The sequence below is a fragment of the Leuciscus leuciscus genome (assembly GCF_965113295.1).
Source record: "Leuciscus leuciscus genome assembly, chromosome: 16".
Lineage (NCBI taxonomy): Eukaryota > Metazoa > Chordata > Actinopteri > Cypriniformes > Leuciscidae > Leuciscus > Leuciscus leuciscus.
The window spans coordinates 22,164,684-22,190,866 of record NC_138740.1 but is presented as its reverse complement, the minus strand read 5'-3'; the positions used below and the strand labels follow the sequence as shown (position 1 = coordinate 22,190,866).

Below are 26,183 nucleotides of genomic sequence, written 5' to 3'. Positions count from 1 at the left end.
TTCAAGCTCTAGGCCGGCAGTGGCCGTTCAGCGCTCATGTACCCACCATCAGCTTTATCTTCGGGAATTTGCCACTGACTCTTATGTTGATATTGTGTAAACATAAGGTATAATTAATTTTGGGTATATCAAATGGGCAATCTTTGCACTTATTATTCTATTACTTCTTCCAGATGAAATGGATTTGGCTAAGGGCAAAGTTAAGTTTCATAACTTATGTACATATATTTATTTAACTTGTACTATACTGTACTCTAATTAGAGCGCTGCTTTTGTACTTATGTTTGCTTGTGTTTATTTTCTATTGTACAAACTTCTTATACTTTTGTAATGGCTATTATCAATATTCAATTTCACTTGGAAATACGTCACAACACTGGAGAAAAGTCGTTTGCAACTTCCGGTTCACGGGGACTTTAAACTGTCGGTTTGAATCTGTGCCGGAACTACTTTTATAACATTTTTTTTAATATATATTATATTATTCTAAGATGTTTAAATGAATCTCACTCTCTTTCTGTAGCAATAAATTCCCAGTTATGACTGCATATTTTTAAACATGCCTTGCTTTCAGGCTTTTGACTATGTGAAGTGCTCTCAGGTTGGTGTGCCATGTGAAGTGAGACACAAGGGTTCATTAATGCAGCTCATGCATGCTGACCCCAAAGTTAATGTCCCTATCATTTTGGAGTAGGGAGCATCTCTCAAGTGGGATAACTCATGTTTAATGCATTGCACTGGTCAGGGATTTTAACCTCACCTGAAGAGACGGGGAGAGAGTGTGACACGGACTGGGCGGTCCCTTAGCTCTCCGGTCAGGGGCCCAGCAAAGCCCAGGGCTGAAAAGCCAATGCAGAGATATTCTGACGGCTGACATTTACTTAACATGGATAACCCTATTCGTCTGGCCTGTGTTCCAGGGGTCTGAGTTCGAGGGTGGCCTCTGGTCCCCTTTTGCTCTCAACCAAATCATGCAACAAATCATAAAGCAGGCATGCAGTATTCTCTCACGGCACTAAGTATCTACCATTCTACTCTGCTTAGACCCGGCTAGTTTCCAGCCATAGCCAGGGTGGTCTTTCTGCTTGACGAAGGAAGCCTGATGGGCACAAGCTTGTTTTACAGGCCTATGCAAAGCTCTGTGAGGTTTATTTAGTACTTGCCTCGGGGGTCTTGTTGCAAGTGGCCGGGTTTGAAGAGTTTTGTTTGGTACTGAGAGATGATTTATGCCGTGGTCACCCATGGATATTTGCATGGATTTCTGTGTACTTTCTCTAATGTTGTTTAAATTCAATTGACATGCAGATGCTCTGAGCAAAGCTGAGGCACAAATATCCATCTTCAATGGCTTTGCGTTGAGTCCCAAAAGTGGAATGCTAATTAGCACATTAGCTAAGATGAAAATTTGGTGAAAATGCTAATAAGAAAATTGTTTTTCTAATCAGACTCTGACTCATTGCACAGTTTCATAAAGCCATGTCAGCTCTAAGTGCTTTTTAAAACTGTTATGCGGGTACCAGAGGCGGTGCATTAGCTAAGCCTCTGATTTGGGGCCTTAGCTGCAGATACAGTAGATGAGCTCAAGACCAGGTGCTGTTGACATGTTACAATTAATAAAGTTTCACAGCACGCAACATCGAGAGGAAGCACTGAATGTGTTAAAGTAATGTTCCGCAAGGGACCTGACGAAGAATTTCTCCTTTCATTGTTAGTTATTGTTATATTCATGAGGTTTGTGCTGTTTTTAATGGCTGTTCAAGATATGCCATGAAGTGATTATTCAGTCAGATTGTACTATCGATGTGGGACCAAAAGTTTGTTTGTTTCAGCCACATTGTTATGATTTTGAAATTTGATTATGAAATAAATTATGACTGTTATTATTTTTATTTTTTTCTCTCTCAATGTTTTCAAACATTGAACCTGACCTTGTAAGATAATTGTTGATTTGCCATTTTTAAATATGCTTTTTTTTTTTCTTCTGGGTACATGACACTTTGGGGATCTATTGGTGAATGGCTTCCTTCTAATTATTTTCTCTTTTTTTTTCCCTCTCCCCCTTTCACACAGGAGCTGCTCAGTTCCCAGGTATGGCTTCCCTTTTACCTCTTGTTTGTGTGTTAGTTTCCATTCCCAAACCCATTTCCCAAATAGCTTGTCCTTTACAGCTAGCAGTGCTGGTCATAACCGAAACCATCTCGCCTTTCTTCATCCTCTGACTCACTGACTTCTTCTCTCTCCTCAACCTCCACCGGTGCAGGTGCTGTGTCTCTCCAGCACTCCATCTTTCTTGTCCCTTCTAACATCATCTGTTTCTCATCTTTCAGGACAGAAATTACGCCTCATTCTTTCCGGTGTCTCATCCAGTTGAATTTCTCCATTTTCACAGAGCACATTTACTCCAGATATGCAATCATTTCCTCTTTCAAATGTGGGGAATATGTTTCGAAGGAGACCGGTAAAATAAGTCATTTGGTAAACCGTACTCAAACTCTTCACTCTATCAATGTCTTGTCAGCGCCTCTCAGGTCTTCCTCATTTTATTTCTTGCCATATTTTTGATAAGGCTCATTGAAGACAAGCAATGGTTCAAGATACCAGAATGTTTTATTTTAGATAGATAGATAGATAGATAGATAGATAGATAGATAGATAGATAGATAGATAGATAGATAGATAGATAGATAGATAGATAGATAGATAGATAGATAGGTGCGTACTGTACATACATACATACTGTACATACATACGATAGTAGATAGATAGATAGATAGATAGATAGATAGATAGATAGATAGATAGATAGATAGATAGGTGCGTACTGTACATACATACATACTGTACATACATACGATAGTAGATAGATAGATAGATAGATAGATAGATAGATAGATAGATAGATGCATAGATAGATAGATAGATGCATAGATAGATAGATGCATAGATAGATAGATGCATAGATAGATAGATGCATAGATAGATAGATGCATAGATAGATAGATAGATACATAGATAGATAGATACATAGATAGATATAAATAATGCACACTATAATTCATTTATGAGTGTCTCATGACTCACTTTTTAATTGCCTTAACAAAACTTCAAGAACACATTGTTGAATCACAAGCACCTGGAGGCTTAATTACATTTTATAAATATAATTTAAATAGATGTTGAAAATAGAAATTCATGATATGTTAGTGACCATATTGGTATCAGCTAATATTAGCCTTTTTTTTTTATTAAAACTGGATTGCATCTGCATGTTCGAATTAAACTGTACACTATGTATGTATGTATACATTTATTTGTGCCTGCTCCCCCTTGGTAGGTTTGCAAGACATTGTTCTTTGTAAGACTGATTTGAAACGATGTGTATTATGAAAACTACTATACAAATAATTAATAATAATTAAAAAGAAAATGATTACATTGTACCAGGCCAATACTGGAAGTAGATAATATCAGGGTTTTTTCTTCTTCTATTTTTCTCTATTTTAATTATAATGCCTCTTTTCAGCATGAGTCATTTTTAATTGGAACTGTAGTGTGAACACTGTTGATTTATAATATCAGCCATAGTATGTGTTATTGGGCGTAAAAATAATTATTGCCGATTTGATTAGATTTTTTTCTATATTGTTGCTTACTAATCTAAAGCCATTAAAGATACATTCACAGATGCCCTTATTTATCCCCTACTAAATTGTCCCTGCCCTAATGTAGTCTCATCAGCACAGAGGAAGGAATGATGCTTCTTTTTGAATGTCAGGCCACATTAGAACGGAAAACTAGACACCCGCCCTGCTCCGGACCTGAAGGGGGGTGATGATTCAGACAAGACAGTATTATGGCCAGCAACTTTAGCCCACACTCCTGCAGCCCTTTACGATTAATGCCCTTCTCCTCCACAGTCTATCAGCCCAAACATGCTGAGGCGCAGGAGAAATGCTCTCTCTCTCTCTCTCTCTCTCTCTCACACACACACACACATAAACCCTGCTCTTGGCAAAAGCACTGTATTTTTTTGCCTTGTGATTCAGTTATTAATCGAAGCCAAGTTATTTGTATGGGTATAAATTAGAAGTGAGCTGAAGACGACACTCTCAAGGGGCATTGGATGAATCCCAGTCCTTGTTAAGGACCCCAGTCCTTCATGGCCTTCTGCTTGGTTTATGCCGCATTTTCTCTCTCTCTCTCTCTTTCTCTCGCCCTTTATCTCCTCCAGTTCTGCTTGTAAACAGAGTGCTCTCTTGCCAAAGACATACACTCGCCATTAATACTGAATTGAAGACCGTGCTGGTGACTCTTCTGTTATTGTGTTAGCTGGCTCATGTGAAATTACTGTAAAGGGATCCAGATCCAGGCAACACTTACAACAAACATACCCATAATGCAACTGTTAAAGTTCCAATTATTATTATTATTTAATATAGAGCATATAAATTAATTTGTATTGCTTTATTTTTTTATTTATTATACAAAATAGTATTGTATTTTAATATTGGTTAGTTAAAAGCTAATTGTAAAACATAATTAAAATGATTGTATTGGCCTGAAAAAATCAGCCATGATTTGCTACCTGCTAGTCAGTTTCAGGTGGTGCTTATAATTTATGGGGGAGACGTTCTTATTCTGTAGAGCATTTGATTGGACAACAAGTCTATTCAGTGCAGGATGAGTCATCCATATTTTCAGTCCATTTTCCCGGAAGAGACGACTATGTTTTAAATACGTAAGGCTAATTTAGTTATTTTTATGAGTATGCTATAAATAGGCAACCTCAAAGCTAAGCGGCATGAACCCAAAGCATCAATTCTCCAATTGTGATTTCATTTGACTTTAATGTTAGGTGCTTGGGGAAAGCAAAGCTCTTCATCTTTCTCTTTGTCTCTGTGTCTCCTCTGACCTCAAGGACGTGGCTCTGCCACAAGGAGTCCTTGTTCTACCTCTTTTCCTGTGATGTCATCTTAGTGAATGTGTGTGAGGACTTTTTTTTTTCTTTTTTTTTCTGTGGCGATCGATAGAGGAAGATGTGAGAGGCAGAGGGCAGTTAATCTCCTGCCACCTGCATGGGGATTCTTATCCTTGTGTGCACAGACGTTTCCTAGATCGGGACGCTCACTCTGAGACAATGCAAAATACACACAGAATTGCTCGCGCAATCTCGGCTCAAGGATGTCGTATTTAGATGGATGGCCACGAGAGGCCGTGTGACTCCGGCACAGCTCACTGATTCCAGAGTGAGGGACAGGTGCTGGAGGTCCTGGCGGTGCACCATCATGCTGAGAGGAGGAATGCTGGGAAGGGAAGAGAGAGACAGGGCAAGGCAGGTCTCTGCTCTTCCGCTGTTTCTCTTACCTGCTTTCTTTTGTTTTTGTTTTCTCTTTTTCTCTTTTTCTCTCTGGTTCTTTGTTTAAAGCAGAATTTTCAGTATCATTACTCCAGTCTTCAGTCTGATATGCTGATTTGGTGTTTAAGAATCTTTATTATTATTATTAATGTTGAAAACAGTTGTGCTGCTTAATATTTTTGTGGAAACCATGAAAAAAAATCAGGTTTCTTTTTTCTTATGAAGAGAAAACATTTATATAGAAAACATACATTATTTTGTAACATTATAAGTGTCTTTAATGATCAATTTAATGCAACAAAAACAAACAAATTATTGGACAGGAAGATTGGTATAAATATAAGTGAATTGATAACCATGGATTTTATTTGCTATTTTTAATATTATTTATTTATACTAATAAATATAAAATTATAGTATAATAATATTTATAATAATATTTAGTTTTTATAAATATAAAAAAAAAATATATATATATATATATATATATGATATTTAAGAAACCTTAAGATATACAATTTTGTTATGACTTTTGATGGATGCATCAAAACAAGCTTCACATATAAAGACACTAAAATGAATGTTTTCAAAAACTCTTTTAAAATGTGCTGTTTATTTGTGAACAGCTTATGTTGTAACAGTCTCTGAAAGAGGCTTGCACCAGCAGTATTCTAGTGAAAAAAGGGGTATTTGTTTATCCATTGCCGTTGAGACTCAGTCACAGAGGCAGAAGTCCTTTCTTCCTCTCGCTCTGCTGAGAGAGATTTCCAAATGAGCGAGCAGGGGTGGCAAGGCCTCTGGTGCTGTGCCCGGCCCCCGTCGGCTCTCTGACGCATTAATCATGAGGCTGCCATCCATCCCTTCCCACACGCCACATTCCACTGCTGCTCCCATCCAACCACCATTTTACCCTTCATTAGCACTAGTATCATCACAATTTACTTATCCATACGTTTGTGTGAACGCTTCACGGCTCCTCAGCGTACACAGAGAGTGGGAGGAGGTCTTTGTGGCTCAGGGGCTTGCTGAGCCTTTTAAGGGAACTCGCTCTCGTTTGTTTCAAAGAGAAGTTGGGTTTACACGTGCCGTTTTAAAACCTGCTTGTTAAACAAGCCAATATTGTTCGTGATTAAACACAACCAAGCTGGAAGACTCTCTTGGGTCCATCATTGGAACTTGACAACTATAATATTTGCATTAAATACATTCTATCCATGCTTCTAGGCTGATGGTATCAGCGCTGCACTTAAATAAAAAAAATAAAAAAATTATATATATATATATATATATATATATATATATATATATATATATATATTATACACTGTGACTCTGGGATATGTCCATTTAAATATGAAAAAGAAAATGTCTAATGTATTTTAGATATCTGATATTAATAGATAACTTATATATTTAGAAACCACATTAAATTAGCCTGAAATCTGTGCTTTTTTCGTAGGGTTAATCGTTCAATAAAGCAAAAAAGCACTTAATTGAATTAAGACAAGTGATGTCTGTGAAGGATTTAGCTGAAATATCTCAAAAGCATCTGCAGAGAGACACTCCTTAAGGCTTAACTTATTCCAATTAAGCTTGATGTATTCTCTTAAGTAGATTTGGTCAATTTATCCATGTGTCATAAGGCTTGCTGTTGAATTAGTGCATCTAGCGTGTAAATCGCCCCTGCTGAAAAGACTAGCGTTGGCATTTCAGGGTTTAGAGGCTGGTTTAGCTAGTTAGAGGGATAGTTCACCCAAAAATTTAAATTCGGAAAGAAACACTACAGGTTTAGAACAACTTGAGGGTGAGTAAATGATGACAGAATTTTCATTTTTGGGTGAACTATCCCTTTAAGAGGGCTGATGGGGACAGCATCATCCAAAGGAGCATATGCTGGTCTTTTTAACAGGGGTGACTGAGCTTGAAAGGGGATGTTGGCACGTGTATCTGGAGGTCTCCTTTCACAGATGGAAGGGCACAGTGAAGTAATGCCAGTGCTGAGCTGCTGGCCATCAAAACACAAATGTGCTTAAAGTGATTTCGAACAAATGATATCAGACACAGCCTGTGGGCCTAAAATATACCAGCATTAATGACACGGCAGTATGCAGAACATGTTCTCATATTAGAATGTCCCCGGTCTTAATTGAGATATTAACATCTTATTAAGATAAAATGTCAGCATCGCATAGATAGTTCACCTAAAAATGAAAATGATCATGTCGTATCTCATTTTTGAAGAATATGCTGACTGCTCCTTTATTTATAAATACAATAAATGGGAGTAGGTGCTCAAGCTCCAAAAACACTAAATGTGTCATAAAAGTGGTCCATACAACCCATGCGCTATATTCAAAGTCATGTAATTGCTTTGGGTGTTGGGCAGAATTTTGAATTTTGGGTAAACTATTCCTTTAACATACTATATACTAAGTAGGCTATGCATACTAAATGTGAAGTGTACACTTACATTTTGGGGTAGGTAAGAAATTAATACTTTCATTCAGCAAGGATGCATTACATTGATCATAAGTGACAGTGAAGACATTTATAATGATACAAAAATGTTTTGGATAAATGCTGTTCTTTTAAAATGTATTCATCAAAGAATCTTTAAAAAAATGTATCACGGTTTCCATAGGCGCCGATTTATATATTTCTGCCGCTGGGTGTCCACGCTTCATACCCCCCAACATGCGATGAGACGCACGTACGTCTTTTTCTATTTTTCTTTTGGAAACTTTCAAATGCAAATACATTACCAACCAAATAAACGCATCTTTATTCACCTCTGATTCCATGAGAATAACATAGGCTAAGCGAACACACATGCCCCTTAAAACATTTTTACATGCTCAATACTTAATAATTAATTATACTTTGTGTTAGGTTTCAAGTGAACTGTCTTTTTCTCTGTGCAGTGGTGCACTTGATGAATTCATTACACAAAAGTTATTCGTGTCTCGCGAAGAGAAACACACGGACTGCAAATACATTACCAACCAAACAAAAACATGTATTATTTCCATAAGTGCTGTCGGCAGTCACGCTCTCGCTAATATACCTGATGATTTTGGAGTTAATTACTTAAAATCCAATTTATCACCATGCAAAAACAGAAAGCACAAGCTTTTGTATCAGGATACTGCATGTCGTAATGCTGCGTTGCCCGGACCCGATTTTTTTTGATTGGTTAAAATGAATGGAGAATATCTTGTGTTTTTCGGGCGCCTATGACTGTGTCCACAAAAAAAAAAAAATATTAAGCAGCACAATCGTTTTCATAATAATAATAAGAAATGTTTCTTGAGCACCAAATCAGCATATTATTATGATTTCTGAAGGAACATGTGACGACTGGAGGAATGACTGCTTAAATTCAGCTTTACCATCACAGGAATAAATTACATTTTAAAATATATTGATATGTTATTATTTAAAACAATATTTTAAATTGTAATATTTCACAATATTATAGTTTTTACATTTTTAAAATCAAATAAATGTGGCCTTGTTGAGCACTAGAGACTTTTTTTTGGGGGGGGGGGGATATTACAAAATCTTACTTACTGTACTGTTCCTCTTACTGTACTGTATTCCTTTGGAGAGGTTATCAGGCGTGATTGCAGGTGTCTTGTCAAATCTGAGCACAGATTGAGACATTATTTAGACCTATTCTGAAACTCTAGGAAAATGTGAGATTACTGGTGACTTGGGGTGAATTTCTTTAAAGAAAAAAGTCTCCATTTGATCTCCATTCTATCTCAGAAGATATGAAAGCTATCTCATTTGTTAATCATTCAAAAGGAAGTTCACACAAATGAAAATCCTGCTTTGAAAGTTCAACACCCTCTGAACACACAGGACCGTAACCATGGAGTTCTTCTCTATTAGCCAGGCTGTAATATTCAAGCACGAACGTTGACCTTTGCAGCTCAGAATAGTGATGGGTATCACATTCACTCTCACTGATTCCGGCTCACAGGTATATGTGGATCTCACTCTTTTACAATCACCACTCTTCAGATCTAATTTAAAGCTGTGGTTTTCCTCACTCACACATGCTGTTTCAAAAGTGTAGCAGGCAGGATGAGCTATTGAGGCGGACAGTAGAGTGCTTTGACCTTTACGGCGCGGCAGTGCACTCCTGCATTAGCCCGTTCCGTGTCACACACACACACTCTCACACACACTCCTGTACGCGCGCTCTGAGTGTTCCTCTGGGTTGATGTATGAGGGGCACTGGGGTGGTGCTGGGCCTGTAGTGATATAAATGGCTTGTCTGCCTCACTGAGAGTGGAGTATCGTCCTCTGACAGCTTTAATCTAGACCAAAATGATCAATGTTCTATGCTACTTATTTTGAATGTCGGTAATTAAATACAGAGATAATGTCACAGATCTGTTTGAACAAGTTATGCAAATGCACAGTACACAAATTTCTTTGGCATTTTTGCGATGCCTTGTTTATTGTTGATGCATGCACAGAAAGCTAATTTTTTTTCAGGCGTCCTTTTTTGGTGGTCTTTTCCTAAACATTAGGGTTAATGAAATCTTCATTTAAATAGGAATTCATCATTCGCTCACTTGTTCCAGCTCCAGTGACACAAACAATTATTTTAATTAAACTAAGCTGCACGCCAATAATCAATAATAATTTGGGGCTTAAACAAGTTTAATTCCTCTATTAATATGGTATGATCCCTGCACAAGATTTACTTAACAGCTAATAAATCTGGGGTAGTTTTTCATAATAAGAGTTAAATAGGAACATGAATAGGCTATTAACATATCATTTTTCCTGTGCCAATATCCTGAATACAGTAGTTTGTGTATATACAGTATATATATATATATATATATATATATATATATATATATCAATATTATCACCACATGAAATGTTTTCACTGGAATTCATTTCAAATTAAAATTTAAAGTCGACATGAAATCAAAATTGACCCTAACTTTGTTAGCGCATATTACTAGTCTTGTGGTGAACAATTAATCCGTGCAAGTTAATACACAGAAAAAAATAGTTTGCCGTGGTAATCTTTAATCAAAGTCTGAAAAGTTACTTCCGGTCTGAAATGCTGTTTCTTTTCTGATGACGTAGGCTTGACGACTTGGGTTGAAAAACGCTTAACCACTCCCCTCAAACCGTCAGTCTGCTATGAGCAGAGATGGAGAGGAGGAGCACTAAAGTAAAACTCTGCCCTCTGTTCAATATTCCGTTTCACTTGGAAATACGTCAATACACTGGAGAAAAGTCATTTGCAACTTCCGGTTCACGCAGACTTTAAGCTTGCAAAATACAAAAGCTGACTGTCATGTTTGTGTGCCTCACTGACGGGACCAAACTTCCCCCGTACGTGATTTTAAAACGCAAGACAGTACCCACATTTCAAAAGTAGACAAAGAAGATTTCACTTCTACTGTTAATGAAATTTTGGTAGGCTACATGGTTTTCACTGTGAGATGGATAGCCTAATTGTTACTTAATTCAGATGGCCTACAGGTTATTTTTATGCCAAAAAGTGTTTATTTTTAAATGTGATCATTGGTACATGTTACCAGTGTTTACCATACTATCAATACAAAAATTAAAATGTGAAAAATCTGCAGTATGAAAAATGTCTAATTATTTTCTTTAACAAAAAACTTTTTTTTCAAGAGGTACATCTTGAAAAGGGGGGAGGGGGGGGTCGTCTTATATTTGAAACAGTACGGTATTAATTAAAACATAAAAAATAACATCACATAAAATAATAATCAGTAGAATGTTTAAACGCCCACTGAAGTGCCTTTAAACACGCAGCATTATTCAATGTGTTGAGGTAACTTCCACTGAAACAGGAAGAGAGGGCGGGACATATCAAACGGCTCCCCTTTTTTAAATAGCCAGTTGCGTTTAGTTTATATCACAGCTCGGCCAGAGCCGTTGAGCTCGGTAAACCGCAGTCTCCTCCTAATCTCTTACTGTTTCTCCTCCTAATCTCTGCCATGTCGCTTTAAAATATAGCATTCCTTGCAGAATTCAAATAGATCCGATATGTGTTCTGGTATGCAGTGACTCGCGCGTATGATCCGCTCTGTGCTATTGTGTCTCTGGACCGGAGCAGACTGCGCGCACACCGTGCCTGTGTGTCTAAATGCCAAATGTGTCACTGTTTTGGAGCACACTAGCTTATAGATAACAGTAAGGCCAACATATTCATACTAAAACCCAAAAACTTACATTTTGATTTCATGGTGACATTAAAATGAATTTTGAATTAAAATGTAATCTTGCAAAACACTTTTAAAATATTTATAAAAATGTATTAAAAAATATTATGGCATGAAATCATATTTTCAGTACAATGTTTAAGCTTGCAAAACACTTGCCAACACAAATTCTAAGAAGTCAAAGAAAATGTTACTCCTTTGATGGAATAAATAACATTTTGAAGATGTAAAAGCAGCAGTGAGCATGCCAGAATCCAATTAACACGTTTACCTTTTTTCCTCATCGAGTTTGACTCATTGGCATACTCTAGTGGTTCATGTTTTTTCCTCTAGTACTTTTTTTTATTTTTTATATATAGACCACCTAATGTTTTCCTGATGCTTTAGGGTAAACATCTGCTTTCCAGCCCATACATAGTTAAATGACATCTCACCAAGATTTGTTGCCAAAGTTTGTGCAAAACTTTTTTGAAGTAAAGGAGATGTGCGGAGCCTCGGGAGGTCTACCGATGATTCAAATCATCCCTCTCATCCCACACAACAAAATGGCATCCAGCTCATCACCCCAGAGTTGTGCAAAGTAAACACAGAACTGGCTAATTGCATCGAAGTTGGTTTATCACGAACACTCATCATTTTAATTAATTTTTGAGCAATATTATATTTAAGTTCAAAATATTCCAGTGCTCAGCCAAGATTGGAGTTATGGGATTTTTGGTGGGGGCTTGAATATGAACTATGGGGAAAAAACAAGGAATATAATCATTAAGGACATAGAAGAGAACATATTAATTATAAGGTTATAAATTAAAATTTTAGTGTTTTAATTTATTATGTATTCTGTTCCTTGCTAGTCTCCTTCCCCTCCTCAGCTAGCTTTAACATGCTAAAAGCGTGTTTGTTTTCCTGTTGAGCTTGCCAAACAGGGCTGTTGTACGTGTTCATGTATGTTTTACCCTTTCAATGCATCTTCTGTCACTTAGCATGATTACCACCCACTAGCTGAACGGCCACGGACTGGCCAGTATTTAGCGCAGTCTCCGTGACAACCACAGGAGCGTGCTTAACCTTCATCCGTAACCCCTCTCTGGGATAAACAGTCTTTCTATTTGCATTTCCAATCTAGTCCTCTCAATCCACACCTCATCCCCTTTGACGAGTCTTAAGGAAGTCGCTCCCGCACAAGGTTTATTTGTTTTGGTCTGTTCTGACTTTGTGCTACTGGCAGGCTGATTGAATTCAGTTTTGTTAAACTGTCTCCCCTTATCTGTCGCCATCACACGATCTGATTGCTTTCTTCCCTTCTGCTTTAAGTGACAAGGCTGTTTAGAGGTGCCTGACAACTGAGGCATGCAAATTAGCACTTGATGGTGTCTTAAAGTCATGTCACATTTCACATTAATATATTTATTTATCTCCAGCTTTAGCTTATTCATGATTTCCTCTTAGCTCTGCAGGGTAGGCAGCTGTGGGGTGTTATTTTAGACTTTTAGTTTATTTTTATTTTTTATCCCATTAAGTTGCAGTGAATTATCTAGCTCTTAAAGGGACAGTTCAGCAGTTAAAAAATTGTGTGTGAGTAAATTGTTTGTCTCTTTTCAATATAATGGAGGTAATTTAGATTAAAAAAGCATAGGGCTGGGACAACGCGTCGAGGTCATCGATGACGTCGACGCAAAAAATACGTAGATGCAAAATATGCGCGTCGATTCGTCGACCTGTTTTCATTTCTCTAAAAAACGTTTGCAAATTACTTCACAGTGTGTACCTTATGTGCGCTGATACGCGATGGCCGGACCATCATTCTATCCAACTTCATATAACCAATCCAGGGGTTTTCCTGCATTGAATTTTTTTTGGTGGCTGCCAAAGCCTTATTTGATCGGTGAGTGATGTAGAATAGAATGACTGACTGCGCTTGACAGGGCGCATATAAGTACGAGAGAGAGCCCCGACCGTGCGCGCGCGCGCGCACTCACTCACCGTCTTCAAACAACACGAGCGCTGTCTTGCTCTCTCTCTCTCCCTCGTGCATATTAACATTAGACATGATAGAAAAAGGGCGGAAGACCAAAGTTTCACGTGGAGCATTAGGAGATTTTTTTCTCTTGAATTACCGCGGAGTGTGAATTGTGGTAAAAAATAAACTGCCAGGATAATCACACAACGCTTGCCGTAGGCTACAGGTCCACTAATGACATGTCCGATTCGCGAACTAATGACTCATTTGAACCGATTCACTTTAATGAATGGTTAAAACAACTGATCTGTCCAACACTGAACTCACGAGACGTCTGAATCGGTGTATAACAAATCGGTAACACTTTACAATAATGTTCCATTTATTAAATTCTAGTTAAGTACTTTTTTTTATTCGTTTTTTTTGTTTTTTGTTTTTTGAAAAAGGTGAGTGGCAGAGTGTATTACTATACGTTGTTGTTATTTTTATGTGAATGAAGAATTAAAAGATGCACTTTTTTCAGTAAGCTAGGACTATGTGTTTTCAACATAAATGTTCAATTCTGTTGGTTCAGGAAGGACGCCATGACAGGCTGCTGGCTCCCACTGTTAATTTTTATTTATTTATTGTTGAAAAAGCACTCTCTGTATTAGCTTAAATCCCTCAAGTTTACATTGGTTACTGTATTCTTTCAATTGCTCTAAACAAGTATTTTGGGTGACCTTTTTATTTTTTTATTGAATGCTAGACATCAAGTTGTTGTTATTTTCATCTGAAAGAATAACTTTTTTTTAGTAAGCTAGGCCCTATGTGTTCAGTAAGCTTGTTTCAGTAAGCTATGTGTTTTCAAGGCTTTAAGGTTTTATTGAATGCTACCTCTGACTAAGAATGCATTACTATGCACTTGTATAGTCTTTTATTTTGGAATTTTAAGAGCAATAAACATATATTGCAATGTTAAGGAACTCATGTTTTTTTCATTCAGATATGTAAATTAACATGTATAAATTGCTATTAGTCAATTAATGGGGATTGGGGAGATAATCGAATCGAAATCGAATCGGACTGGAAAAATGAATCGTTAGATTAATCGATGCATCGAAAAAATAATCGCTAGATTAATCGTTTAAAAAATAATCGTTTATCCCAGCCCTAAAAAAAGCACCATAAAATTAGTATACTAGTAGCCTGTATGATTTATTATACTATATTTGAATTATATTTGCTATCCAAATAGCTTTGTGTCAGGATTAGACTGAAATAAGTTCATTATTCAGTGAATTTATTCCCATCTGTTCTAGCTCTGCTGGCACATTCAGGAAAAAAGTAATTCAAGGTATAAATTATAAGTGACTTGTTCATTTTAATCCACTGTTCTGCTTCAAAAAACTGAACAATTCTAATTTGTTTATGAATCAGATTGATCAGGTTCTTAATTTCAACTCAGTGATCAATTCTGTGTTTCATAGAAGAAAGTCAGTCATACAAGTTTAAACAACAACATGAAGGTGAATCCTGTAAATGATTATAGAATTTAAATTTTTGGTTGAACTATCCTCTCTTTAATGGTATACATTTTAGCTTTGGGTCAACCGGCCAAGGTCTGTAGCTTCCATTTCTGTGGCAGTGGCAGCTCTTATCACATGGTGATCTCATCCAGAGAGGGGATTTGGACCAAGCATGTGTAACATGAAAACAGGCAATCTCATGATGCACACACTACGCAGGAAGGAGAGGGGGAAACACTTTCACACTCTGCTGGATATTCACACCCACTCTAGCTGTGTTTTTCCACCTGTTCTTCATTGTGCACTCATGTAAGTGTGAGATTGTGGGTTTAGATGATGCAGGGCTGCATCTCTGTTTTAAGGGAATGGACAGTAGTGCCATTTTTCCAGGGTTTTTTTTTTTGTGTCTATTGCCCCCAGATGGATGGATGGCAGAAGTTATAGGATGGATGTATGGATGAGTAGCAGTTATTGGATGGATGGATGGATGGATGGATGGATGGAGTTATAAGATGGATGGATGGGTGGATGGATGAAGTTATAAGATGGATGGATGGATGGATGGATGGATGGATGGATGAAGTTATAAGATGGATGGATGGATGGATGGATGGATGGATGGATGGATGGATGGATGGATGGGTGGATGGATGAAGTTATAAGATGGATGGATGGATGGATGGATGGATGGGTGGATGGATGAAGTTATAAGATGGATGGATGGATGGATGGATGGATGAAGTTATAAGATGGATGGATAGATAGATAGATAGATAGATGGATGGATGGATGGATGGATGGATGAAGTTATAAGATGGATGGATGGATGGATGAAGTTATAAGATGGATGGATGGATGGAGGATGGATGGATGGATGAAGTTATAAGATGGATGGATGGATGGATGAAGTTATAAGATGGATGGATGGATGGATGGATGGATGGATGAAGTTATAAGATGGATGGATGGATGGATGGATGGATGAAGTTATAAGATGGATGGATGGATGGATGGATGAAGTTATAAGATGGATGGATGGATGGATGGATGGATGGATGGATGGATGAAGTTATAAGATGGATGGATAGATAGATAGATAGATGGATGGATGAAGTTATAAGATGGATGGATGGATGGATGAAGTTATAAGATGGATGGATGGATGGATGGATGAAGTTATAAGATGGATGGATGGATGGATGGATGAAGTTATAAGATGGATGGATGGATGAAGTTATAAGATGGATGGATAGATAGATAGATAGATGGATGGATGAAGTTATAAGATGGATGGATGGATGGATGAAGTTATAAGATGGATGGATGGATGAAGTTATAAGATGGATGGATGGATGAAGTTATAAGATGGATGGATGGATGGATGAAGTTATAAGATGGATAGATGGCAGACACTATTGGATGGATGGATGGATGGATGGATGGATGGATGGATGGATGGATGGCAGAAGTTATTGGATGGATGGAGGGATAGCAGAAGTTATTGAATGGATGGATGGATGACTACTGACTTTTTGTTTTTTTTAAATAACTTAACACATTTTACGTCTCAACTCAATATACCTATTGTCAGCCATCACCTCAGACCTGCCTCTCTTTCAGTCTCCAACTCAATTCTCTTTCTCTCTGTCCCTCTGCAGTACAAAGCCAGAATCTCATAGCGGACAACATCTCGGTAGTGGAGGGGGAGACAGCCACCATAAGCTGTCGAGTCAAAAACAATGACGACTCTGTCATTCAGCTCCTCAACCCCAACAGACAGACCATATACTTCAAAGATGTCAGACGTGAGTACACATTAGCATACTGTATGCATTGCACACGCACACACACAAACAGGCCACTCGTCCTCAGGAATCCTCCCCAGTGGAGACAAAGTGTTAATGCATCAGAGTAATCCACTGCGCTTTTGAGGCCAGTCGATAGAGAGACCCAGCTGGCTGGTGAGGGCATGTTTTTTTCAGCGATTTGCCTTGCTATCATGTGATCCATCTTACCCAAGACCGCTCTGATATTTCCCTACAGCTGCACTGTGTAATTATAGCAGAGTCTTTCTAAAGGGTTTCATCTCTTCCACCCCTCTATGAAATATTGCACCCGCCGGTCCCATGTCATATGCAGAAAAGCACTTTGATTATGGTATTTTCTTTGCGCAAAAAGTTGCAGCAGGAAGCATTTTTAAGTAGTTCCAAAGTGCTTTCGAGTTCAGTCTGAGTTCAATCCAGCACATATCAGGTGGTGTCAATATACGTGGCGCCTGTCTCCACAAACGGTCTCCGGAAAGGTCTGTCCTTTTTATTTCATGGCTTTTCTCTGAAATAATGATAAGCTTCGCCGAGGTGCCAGACCGATTCATTTTCATCTCTTTCTCCATAAACGCCACTGTGGTTAAAGAGTGTCCCAGTCAAGGGGAGTGAACGGGAGAGCCATCAGTCACCTGAGGGACTGTCCTCATCAAGTAACGGTTAAAGTAATTGTGTGCCCAGTCCTCTCAGAATTTGGATTAAGGTCTTCTGAACCGTCATTTTATCTCTCAGCTTCCAATCATTAGCAAGGCTCAGACTCCAGGTTTTTGGTCCGTGCAAGGCTGTAATTATCACCCGTCTTCTTAATAAAACTTTGATGGGCTCTTCTCAAAGTAACCGTGGCCGGTAATCAAAATTGATTGCTGCCATTTAGGAGAAGCAGCATGTGTCCTGAAGCTTCTAGGATTAAACCTGAGAAAACAATACAAATGAGATTCGGAAGAGGAGCACAAGAGCAAAGGAAAGGAAATGAGACTGAGAGTGAGCGGGAGAAAGTGAGGGAGACATAAGCACAGAAAATAGAATACATTGATACACAAAGAAAGTTTTCTTCAACATCTCGTTTGTGGTTGCTTCAAGTGGTCCACTACCTAACAGCAGTGAACCAGGCATGTTTTTCTTGTTTTGTCCGTTTAATTATTATTTAATTATAATTAATTATAATGTAATGCACCTTTTACCTTTTTTGGTGTTTTCTATATTTTAGGTTAAAGATTTATATTTAAAAATATAAACTGAATAGAATCTGATACTACCCTTTGCTAGTTTTTGGAAGCAAATAAGCAATAGGTTTGTTTAAGTCTCTCACCCAAAAAAGTTCTTATTTTATAATAAAAAAAAACACATATAAAGGTAGAGTGTATACGGCCCTAAAATTTTTTATATTTTAGCCACAAAACTTAGAACTCTTCCAAAAATGGGTTTTAGAAAGTGGACATTCAAATTTAGACTAAATTTAGACATTTTATATTCCTACGGTTATAGCAAGTTGGAATGGAAAGGCTCTTTGGAGCTTTTGGCTTCTCAGTAGGTGAAGAAAATGTGAAGATAAAAAAGGAAACTGTAAGAATCTTTGGCAGTCTTCAGCACTAGTTCAGCAGGAGGTGTTAACCACTGTGGAGTTTCTAAAGCACCTCCTCCTCTTTACACACCTCTTACACCCCCCTTCTAGTGCGAGCAGAAAGCAACATTTATTAATTTATTATATTTATACAGCCATTTCACATGACTCACATCAGGGCACTGCTTTGACCTCCACGTGAAAGATGTTTCAGATAATGTCAAAGAAGGGCAATTTACAGGTCACTGTGTGCAAGTCGGTGTGTGATGAGTAATTTCCTGTTGCTTTGTACTCTAAAACTACCCTGGTAATCCAGAGTTCTCGCGAGAGCACAAGTTGAATTTGCTCAGCGATTTACTCTGGTGTCGAGTAATGATGCTCATTAAATATGCCCCTCGATCTGAGCTGCACCAATCACATCGAGTTATCTGATATAGGCGGGCCAGAGGCGAGCTAAACAGATGACGACAGCGCTGTGACGTCGAAGTCATTAGTAAACATTAGAGTTGAGGGAGAGAGAGGGTTAATCCAATGAGGATTTTTATTCAATCCGAGCACAGATATTGACTCGTGTTACTCGTATAATAGTCGTACTCTGCAAAAGTGCTTTATACGTGTTTAGTATCTGGTACGTATAAAGCACTTTTGCAGAGTAAGAGTATTATACGAGTAATACGAGTCAATATCTGTGCTCTGTATATAGTTTGTATATAGTTTGTTTGTTATCGTGATCAAAACCATTGATCTGAAGCTCAATGCTGATGCTGTCATGTAAATAGTTTTCTAATCAGCAATAAATATAACAATTTCTGATCAACCCATATCAATTGCATGCTTAAAATAACATACCGGTTAAAGCCCCGCCCATTTTAAGACAACCCGACCCACTTCCGGGTTAAATCCCGTCCACTTCCGGGTTAGGCCCCGCCCAGTCCGAGTACAGATACAGATAATTCATATGGTTAAAAGATACATATTCACATACAGATAATGCTGTACTCGCTCATCCCTAGTAAACATTGCAAGATGCCTATGGATGAATACCAGTTGTTTGAAACGGCTTTGGCCGCTACAATGAACGAGTTAGACTTGGCTTTTTATCTAAAACAGGAACAGAAGACGCCGCTCGAATCGTTCCTTTGCAAGAAGCTGGGGTTTTTTTTGTTGCTGTTTTGCCGACTGGATACGGTAAGAGTCTAATCTACCAGTTAGCTCCGCTGGTAGCTAAGCGTATGGGGTTTATTGTTGTGATTGGTTGTAGTGTTATCCAATTGCGTGCAGTGAGATTTTCAAATGCATGCTTGGTGCCGCCCCTCGAGCTGGGCGATTTTCATTAGTCGACGCCAGACCATTAATCTTTTAGATTTAGGTCTGGATTTCCAGGCTACTCTAAAACATCATTAGCGAGGTGAAATTGTTGGACCCATTATTGCGCAGACGGACATTCTACGCGTCATACAAATTGTCCGGCATTCATTGGCCATGCTTTAGGAGGTCAGTGGCAAATGGGGTCAAAATTCCAGTAGTTTGATCTTTAAATGTGGCATTACAACTATATCTGACTATACTTTATTGAGTTTGATGCGTTGAAGAACATTGCCACAAGACCCATGTAAAGGGCCATAAATGTCTTCTAATGACGAGTATGTCTCTTTATGTCATATTTTGAGATAAGGTCGGACAAATTTCAGGTTTATTCACTGAAATCGCTACGTAGCAGTGCATGTGGGCTACCATGATATTTCAAGTCTTCTATTGTGAAATATGCCATGCTGAGAGGACACAAAGGTGTGACAGTGTTATTTCGCATTGTCTTTTTGTCCTTGCTGCATGTAATCTTTTCTCTTTTATTTTTTTTTATTTTTTTTACTTCCTGAGCCTTTCAGATTCCTGTATGACATATGCTGCCCGATTTACATATGCCTGTCCGCATATGTTACGACACTTATTGTGATGAGAATTAAAACAACGAACAGCGACCAGCATCACCGTTCCCCAACTAGGGAACCAGCATTCCCCTCTGCCCAAATGAAAGTCTGAGAACATAATACAGGTTAAAGCCTTGTAAAAATCCTCAGCAAATGAAAGACCGTTTCAAACAGCAAAAAAGGAACACGGAGTGCAAAAGCATTTGTCCATGCTTTTTTCAGGGTGATAAGCTTTAAAGGGTTTTGTCAGGCAGAGAAGCTGGTTTACTGGGCAGCATGCCCTCAGAAGGGACTGGAAACCACGCTGAGCTTCATTCTCCACCGCTCCCACAGAGCGCTGGATGTAGCTGGCCGACAGAAATGTTCCCTCTCATGGCGGTGGGACAACCTCCTGGGGCCCTGCAAGCTCTTGCTGTCATCGTGTCCGACGCTGTGTCCGAAAAAGCTACAGCAAGTAGCAGAGGGCATGTATGCAGTCAGACATGCTGTTATTATTTGGGTCACAAAGCACTGATTTTTTTTCCTCAAGGTTTCGACTTTGTTCATCTTCCTATTTTTCAAAACATAAACTAGAGTGAGTATGTAAATTTTGTCTGAATGTCCTGAAGGCATATTATTTTTACCTCTGCCTGTTTGTACACTTTGCATACTTTTCTCATTTAAAGTTAACATGAAATCAAATATAAAATACATTTATAAAATCTATTTTATAAATGTAAAAATAGAAAATGCATATACATTTTTTTTTTACTTTGTTATACCACGTGGCATTACATTTTTCTTGAAAATGGTATGAAAAGTTTTATATATACACAGTATACACATACAATATATACAGTACTGTGCAAAAGTCTTAGGCATGTTAATATCCCCCCACCCCAAAAAAAAAAAAAGGTTTTAAGTCAGTTATTTATATCTTTTGCTGTAGTGTGTCAGTAGGAAATATCAGTTTACATTTCCAAACATTCTTTTTGCCATTAATTGTAATAATCCAGTGAGATTTCTGTATGCACAAGGAATCTGACAACAGCCGGTATGATCTGATCTCACCATCATCGAGTCCGTCTGTGATTACATGAAGAAACTGAAAAAACTGAGACAGACTAAATCCAGAAGAACTGCGGGAACGTCTCCAAGATGCTGGAAGAAACCTTCCTGCAAAGCTACCTGAAAAAACTAAGCGCAAGTGTACGGACAAAAGCCGTTTTAAACGCAAAGGGTTGTTACACCATATATTGATTTGAATTAGTTAATAGAAGTTAAATCATAAATAAATTCAATTTGTGGTTTTATTTTTGAAAGCATTCTCACTTTACAGCATTTTAACACAAGTGCCAGTACTTTTCACAGTACTGTAGCTTTGCAGGAAGGTTTCTTCAAGCATCTTGGAGACGTTCCCGCAGTTCTTCTGGATTTAGTCTGTCTCAGTTTTTTCAGTTTCTTCATGTAATCACAGACGGACTCGATGATGGTGAGATCAGATCATACCGGCTGTTGTCAGATTCCTTGTGCATACAGAAATATTACTGGATTATTACAATTAATGGCAAAAAGAATGTTTGGAAAAGTAAACTGATTTTTCCTACTGACACACTAGTGCATACAGAAATCTCACTGGATTATTACAATTAATGGCAAAAAGAATGTTTGGAAATGTAAACTGATATTTTTATTAACATGTCTAAGACTTTTGCTCAGTACTGTATGTAATATATATATATACAAATATATATATATACAAATATATCCAAAATGCTGCAGCTAGAGTGGTCTTCAACAAGCAGAAGAGAGCACACGTCACTGCTCTCCTCACAAAATTGCACTGGTTGCCAGTTGCTGCTCACATCAAATTCAAGTCACTGACTTTAGCCTACAGAACAACCACTGGCTCTGCTCCCTTTTTCCTAAACTCATTACTTCAGACTTACGTGGCATCCAGTAACTTGCGCTCTGCAAGTGAACGCCGTCTTGTGGTGCCATCTCAAAGAGGCACAAAATCTCTTTCTCAGACCTTTTTCTGGTCTGTTCCATGCTGGTGGAATGACCTGCCCAACTCAACCAGAGCGTGTCCATTTTCAAGAAACGGCTGAAGACGCATCTTTTTCGGCAACACTTGATCCATTAATGCTAACACTTTATCTTCTATTCTATATCTATTATCTAAAAAAAAAAAAAAAAAGGACACGTACTGCGTTAGAATAAATTGGGATGGGTTTAGTTTAACTGCTTCTATTGTTCTCATTTGTAAGTCGCTTTGGATAAAAGCGTCTGCTAAATGAGTAAATGTAAATAAATAAATATATTGTATACATGATTGCATGTGTTTTAAACAGTTTCTAAAGGTTTTTTTTTTTTTTTTCATGGGCACTCTTACTTTTCATTGACCCACATACTGGTGAAATAGGCCGTGATCAGTCTGTTACCTGTATATCTTTTATCAATTCTTCTCCTGAATGAAGGGGTGTTTCTTTACCTCCAAAGCTTACCCGGGTTTATTCTCCTCACTGAAATGGGCTCCCTAGGTTCTTGCCCTCTTATTTCCCAATTAGAGCTGACACCACACTTATTCATGTTTTCATAATGCTCTAATTATTGCTGTCTCTCCACCTGACGCACAGTCACAATATATTATTAACCGGTTTGGCTTCTTGCACCTTATCGGTTTATTTTAATCCTCACATTTCCCCAATCAATAAATTGAATTAAATCATTGGCTTCTGCCTGCCCTCCCCTTGACAGCCACATTCCCGCTTTCTGGCTGCTCTAATTAGTCGCACATTATGCGGCTGCTAAATGAAAGGCGCGGTGCTTGGTGTTTCAAAACAAAGACCACCACAATGGCTGCTAGAGATCATAGCGCTGCTGATGGTCCGCACATTTCCTTTTGGAAGTGTGTGGCTTTATTACTCCCAAGCTCAGACATGTACCTGAATAAACTGTGCACACACTTTCGTTCAGTGGAATATAGATGTAAAAACTACATGTGCGTAATGTTTTATTTATTTGTATTTTTGCTCTGAGCCTACGCCGCCCTGACATCATGATCAAAGGTGAGAAATGTGTTGCCTTGGCAGCAGAGTCTTCCAGCATGTCCTCCACGTGCGTGCGCGGTGATCTGTGAGAGAAGTGGACTGAGAGACTGAGCTCGCTGTGGATGACAGCGGCACGTTCGGAGAGTGGGCTTGAGGGGGCTCACACGGGGAAATGCAAGCATAAGAAACCAGCTCGTAATAGAGAATGGTGAAGATCTTTTTCTTTTTTTGTTGCACACAGAGAGACTTCAGCTCTTGTAGAGCAATATGTTTTATCCTCTCTCTCTCTCTCTCTCTCTCTCTCTCTCTCTCTCTCTCTCTCTCTCTCTCTCTCTCTTTGTATCTCTCTGGATATTTTTTCTTTTGAATGGAAGTGAAAGAGCATGGCTAACCAGCTGGATCCAAGAACAATCAACACCCCGCGCCATCAGGGCCTGCTTTCATGATCCCATCGCCTCAAAAATCTCTAATGATGCCCGATTATTTCTTTATTTATTTCGCCTTTTATTTATTTCTTTATTTATTTATTCATGGTCCTCTTTTTGTGCTCCTTTGAACTCGGCTGTTGCGGACAAGAACAAACGCATGCGCGAGTTATATGGTCTGTCGATCGGCTTGGAATTTATCAGCGAGTGGGGGGCGGGTGGGTGTTGCCGGTAGCCTTTCATCTCTCTCTCTCTCTCTCTCTCTCTCTCTCTCTCTCTCTCTCTTTCTCTCTCTCTCTCTCTCTCTCTCTCTCTCACCCTCAGCACCATTTACTTTTCACGCTCAGCCTCCCACATATGCAAAGCGAGCCCTAATGGACTCCTCATTATTCTGGGACGAAAAAATTCCGTTCCTCCACGTAATTGGGAGAAAGAACCGTCAGGATCAGCGTGAGATTCTCACAGTCACGTTGAAACTTGATCTGCTGCAATCTGAGGAAGTGCCTGCCATATTCAATACAAACATACAAGTGTTTTTTTTTAACTATATATCTGCAGCAAATGAGCTTGCTGCTCAACATTTAAATGGCTGGTTACCATTCACTTTAGCCTAAAACTAGTCTAAAACCTTACAACTTCCCTGGGTCCACCTGTATAATTCTGCTATGGGTAATTGACAGAGGTGGGAGTAAGTCACACATGTGCAAGTCACAAGCAAGTCTCAAGTCTTAACCTTCAAGTCTCAAGCAAGTCCGAGTCAATTTTGTGAAAAGCAAGTCAAGTCAAGTCAAGTCACTGCTTTATGTCAAGCAAGTCAAGTCAAGTCGTAGCTTGGGTCACAAGTCACTGGCAAGTCATACAAACGTTTGATGATTTCACTGAATTTATATATTAAAATAAGTTAAAACTACATAAGCTGTGGACTATGGTTTTATTTGCAACATTTTTTTTTAAATATGCATTTCCACATACAGCTGAGTGGTTACTACAATAAAAAAATAAAATAAAATAAAATAAAATTTCAAACTACATAGCCTAAAATGTAAATGTAACTGAAATTAGGCCAACATTAAAGCATGAAAAATAAATATGCCTCAAACATTGCAGAAGACCATTAAAAGGTATTAAACAATTCACAATTCAAGTATAATGGTTCCTATGCCACCAAATGGCATTCTTCAAACTGGCATCCCCTTTATGGAACATGAACACATCCCAACAAGTTAGATCTTTCCTTTTTAACAAAAGAATAACAAGAAAAAAACAGTAATAATTGAATTGACCCAAAACTTACACCTGTCAATCAGGTGGACACAAAACTTACACCTGTCAATCAGGTGGATTGACTATTGTACATTATTAATCTGTGTGAGTGAGTGATTTATTAATATTTGTGAATGAATGTGTGTGCATGTGTATGTGTGAAAAGTGTATTGTTTGCATGTCCATGGTTGTGTGTGTGTGTGTGTGTGTGTGTGTGAGTGTGAGAGAGAGAGAGGTGATTTGATTGAGTGTGATTGATTCATTAATATTTGTGAGTGAATGTGTGTGCGTGTGTATGAGTGAAGAGTGTATTGTTTGTTTGCATGTGTGCATGGTTGTGCTTGCAAGTTTGAATTTTTGTTTTGTGTATTTGTGTATGCATGGTTCAGTTCGAAAGTCTGTATGTTTTTTTTCTTTGTGTGTAGGTGTCTTTTTACAATCTTTTAGTGGTATTAACTAGCGATTTCTTTTTACTTACTCTATGCCCTATATACTAGCGTTATAAGCTAAACAGTTTTTAGAGATAAAACTCTTTACATTCGATTATCATGAAAACAAATCCCAGAGCACATTAGACTACCAATGCATTATTAATTATTATTAAATTACAGTTATTTTTTTTTTATATTTCTTTTAACATTCAAGTCAACCCTGGGATAGCAGACTATATTGGTAGCATATAACTAGACAGTACAAAGGGATGCATGCAGGTAAGAAAAACTGGAATAGGCCTATGGCATATTTTAACATATTTTAACCCGATTTTCATTTTCATTTTCAAGAAAATATTTTTTCTCTGTGCTTTTGTATGTAAGGGATTATTCAGATCATTAAAAAAATCATTAATCCAAGGCACTCGATATTATTAAAAATATATAGAAAGCCTTTATTTCATCATGGCTTTAATATTTTAAAATCAGGTGACAAGTACTTGCACAACTATGCGTTGTGGCTAATGAGCCTTTGTCAGGGTGTGTGACCAAAGCCCCTTTCACACAGAGATTCCGGAAAATACACGGATAAAGTGACCCAAGATTTGACCCGGGTTCGTTTGATTTAGGTTCATTCACACTGCCAGTCTGGCAGTGCCAGTGATTTCC

The 26,183-nt window shown here is 38.1% G+C and overlaps 1 protein-coding gene across 3 annotated transcripts in view; it reads left to right on the top strand.

Moving 5' to 3' along the window:
- The window catches only part of cadm1a (cell adhesion molecule 1a), a 269,832-nt gene that overhangs the window by 179,680 nt on the left and 63,969 nt on the right, over positions 1-26,183 (top strand). For 2 of the 3 annotated variants that reach the window (XM_082141149.1, XM_082141147.1), the window contains exons 2-3: positions 2,071-2,088; positions 16,710-16,856. In XM_082141149.1, the coding sequence (XP_081997275.1) occupies positions 2,071-2,088; positions 16,710-16,856 (165 nt within the window). The remainder of the gene's footprint in view (positions 1-2,070; positions 2,089-16,709; positions 16,857-26,183) is intronic. The other variant, XM_082141148.1, reaches the window with a different exon arrangement.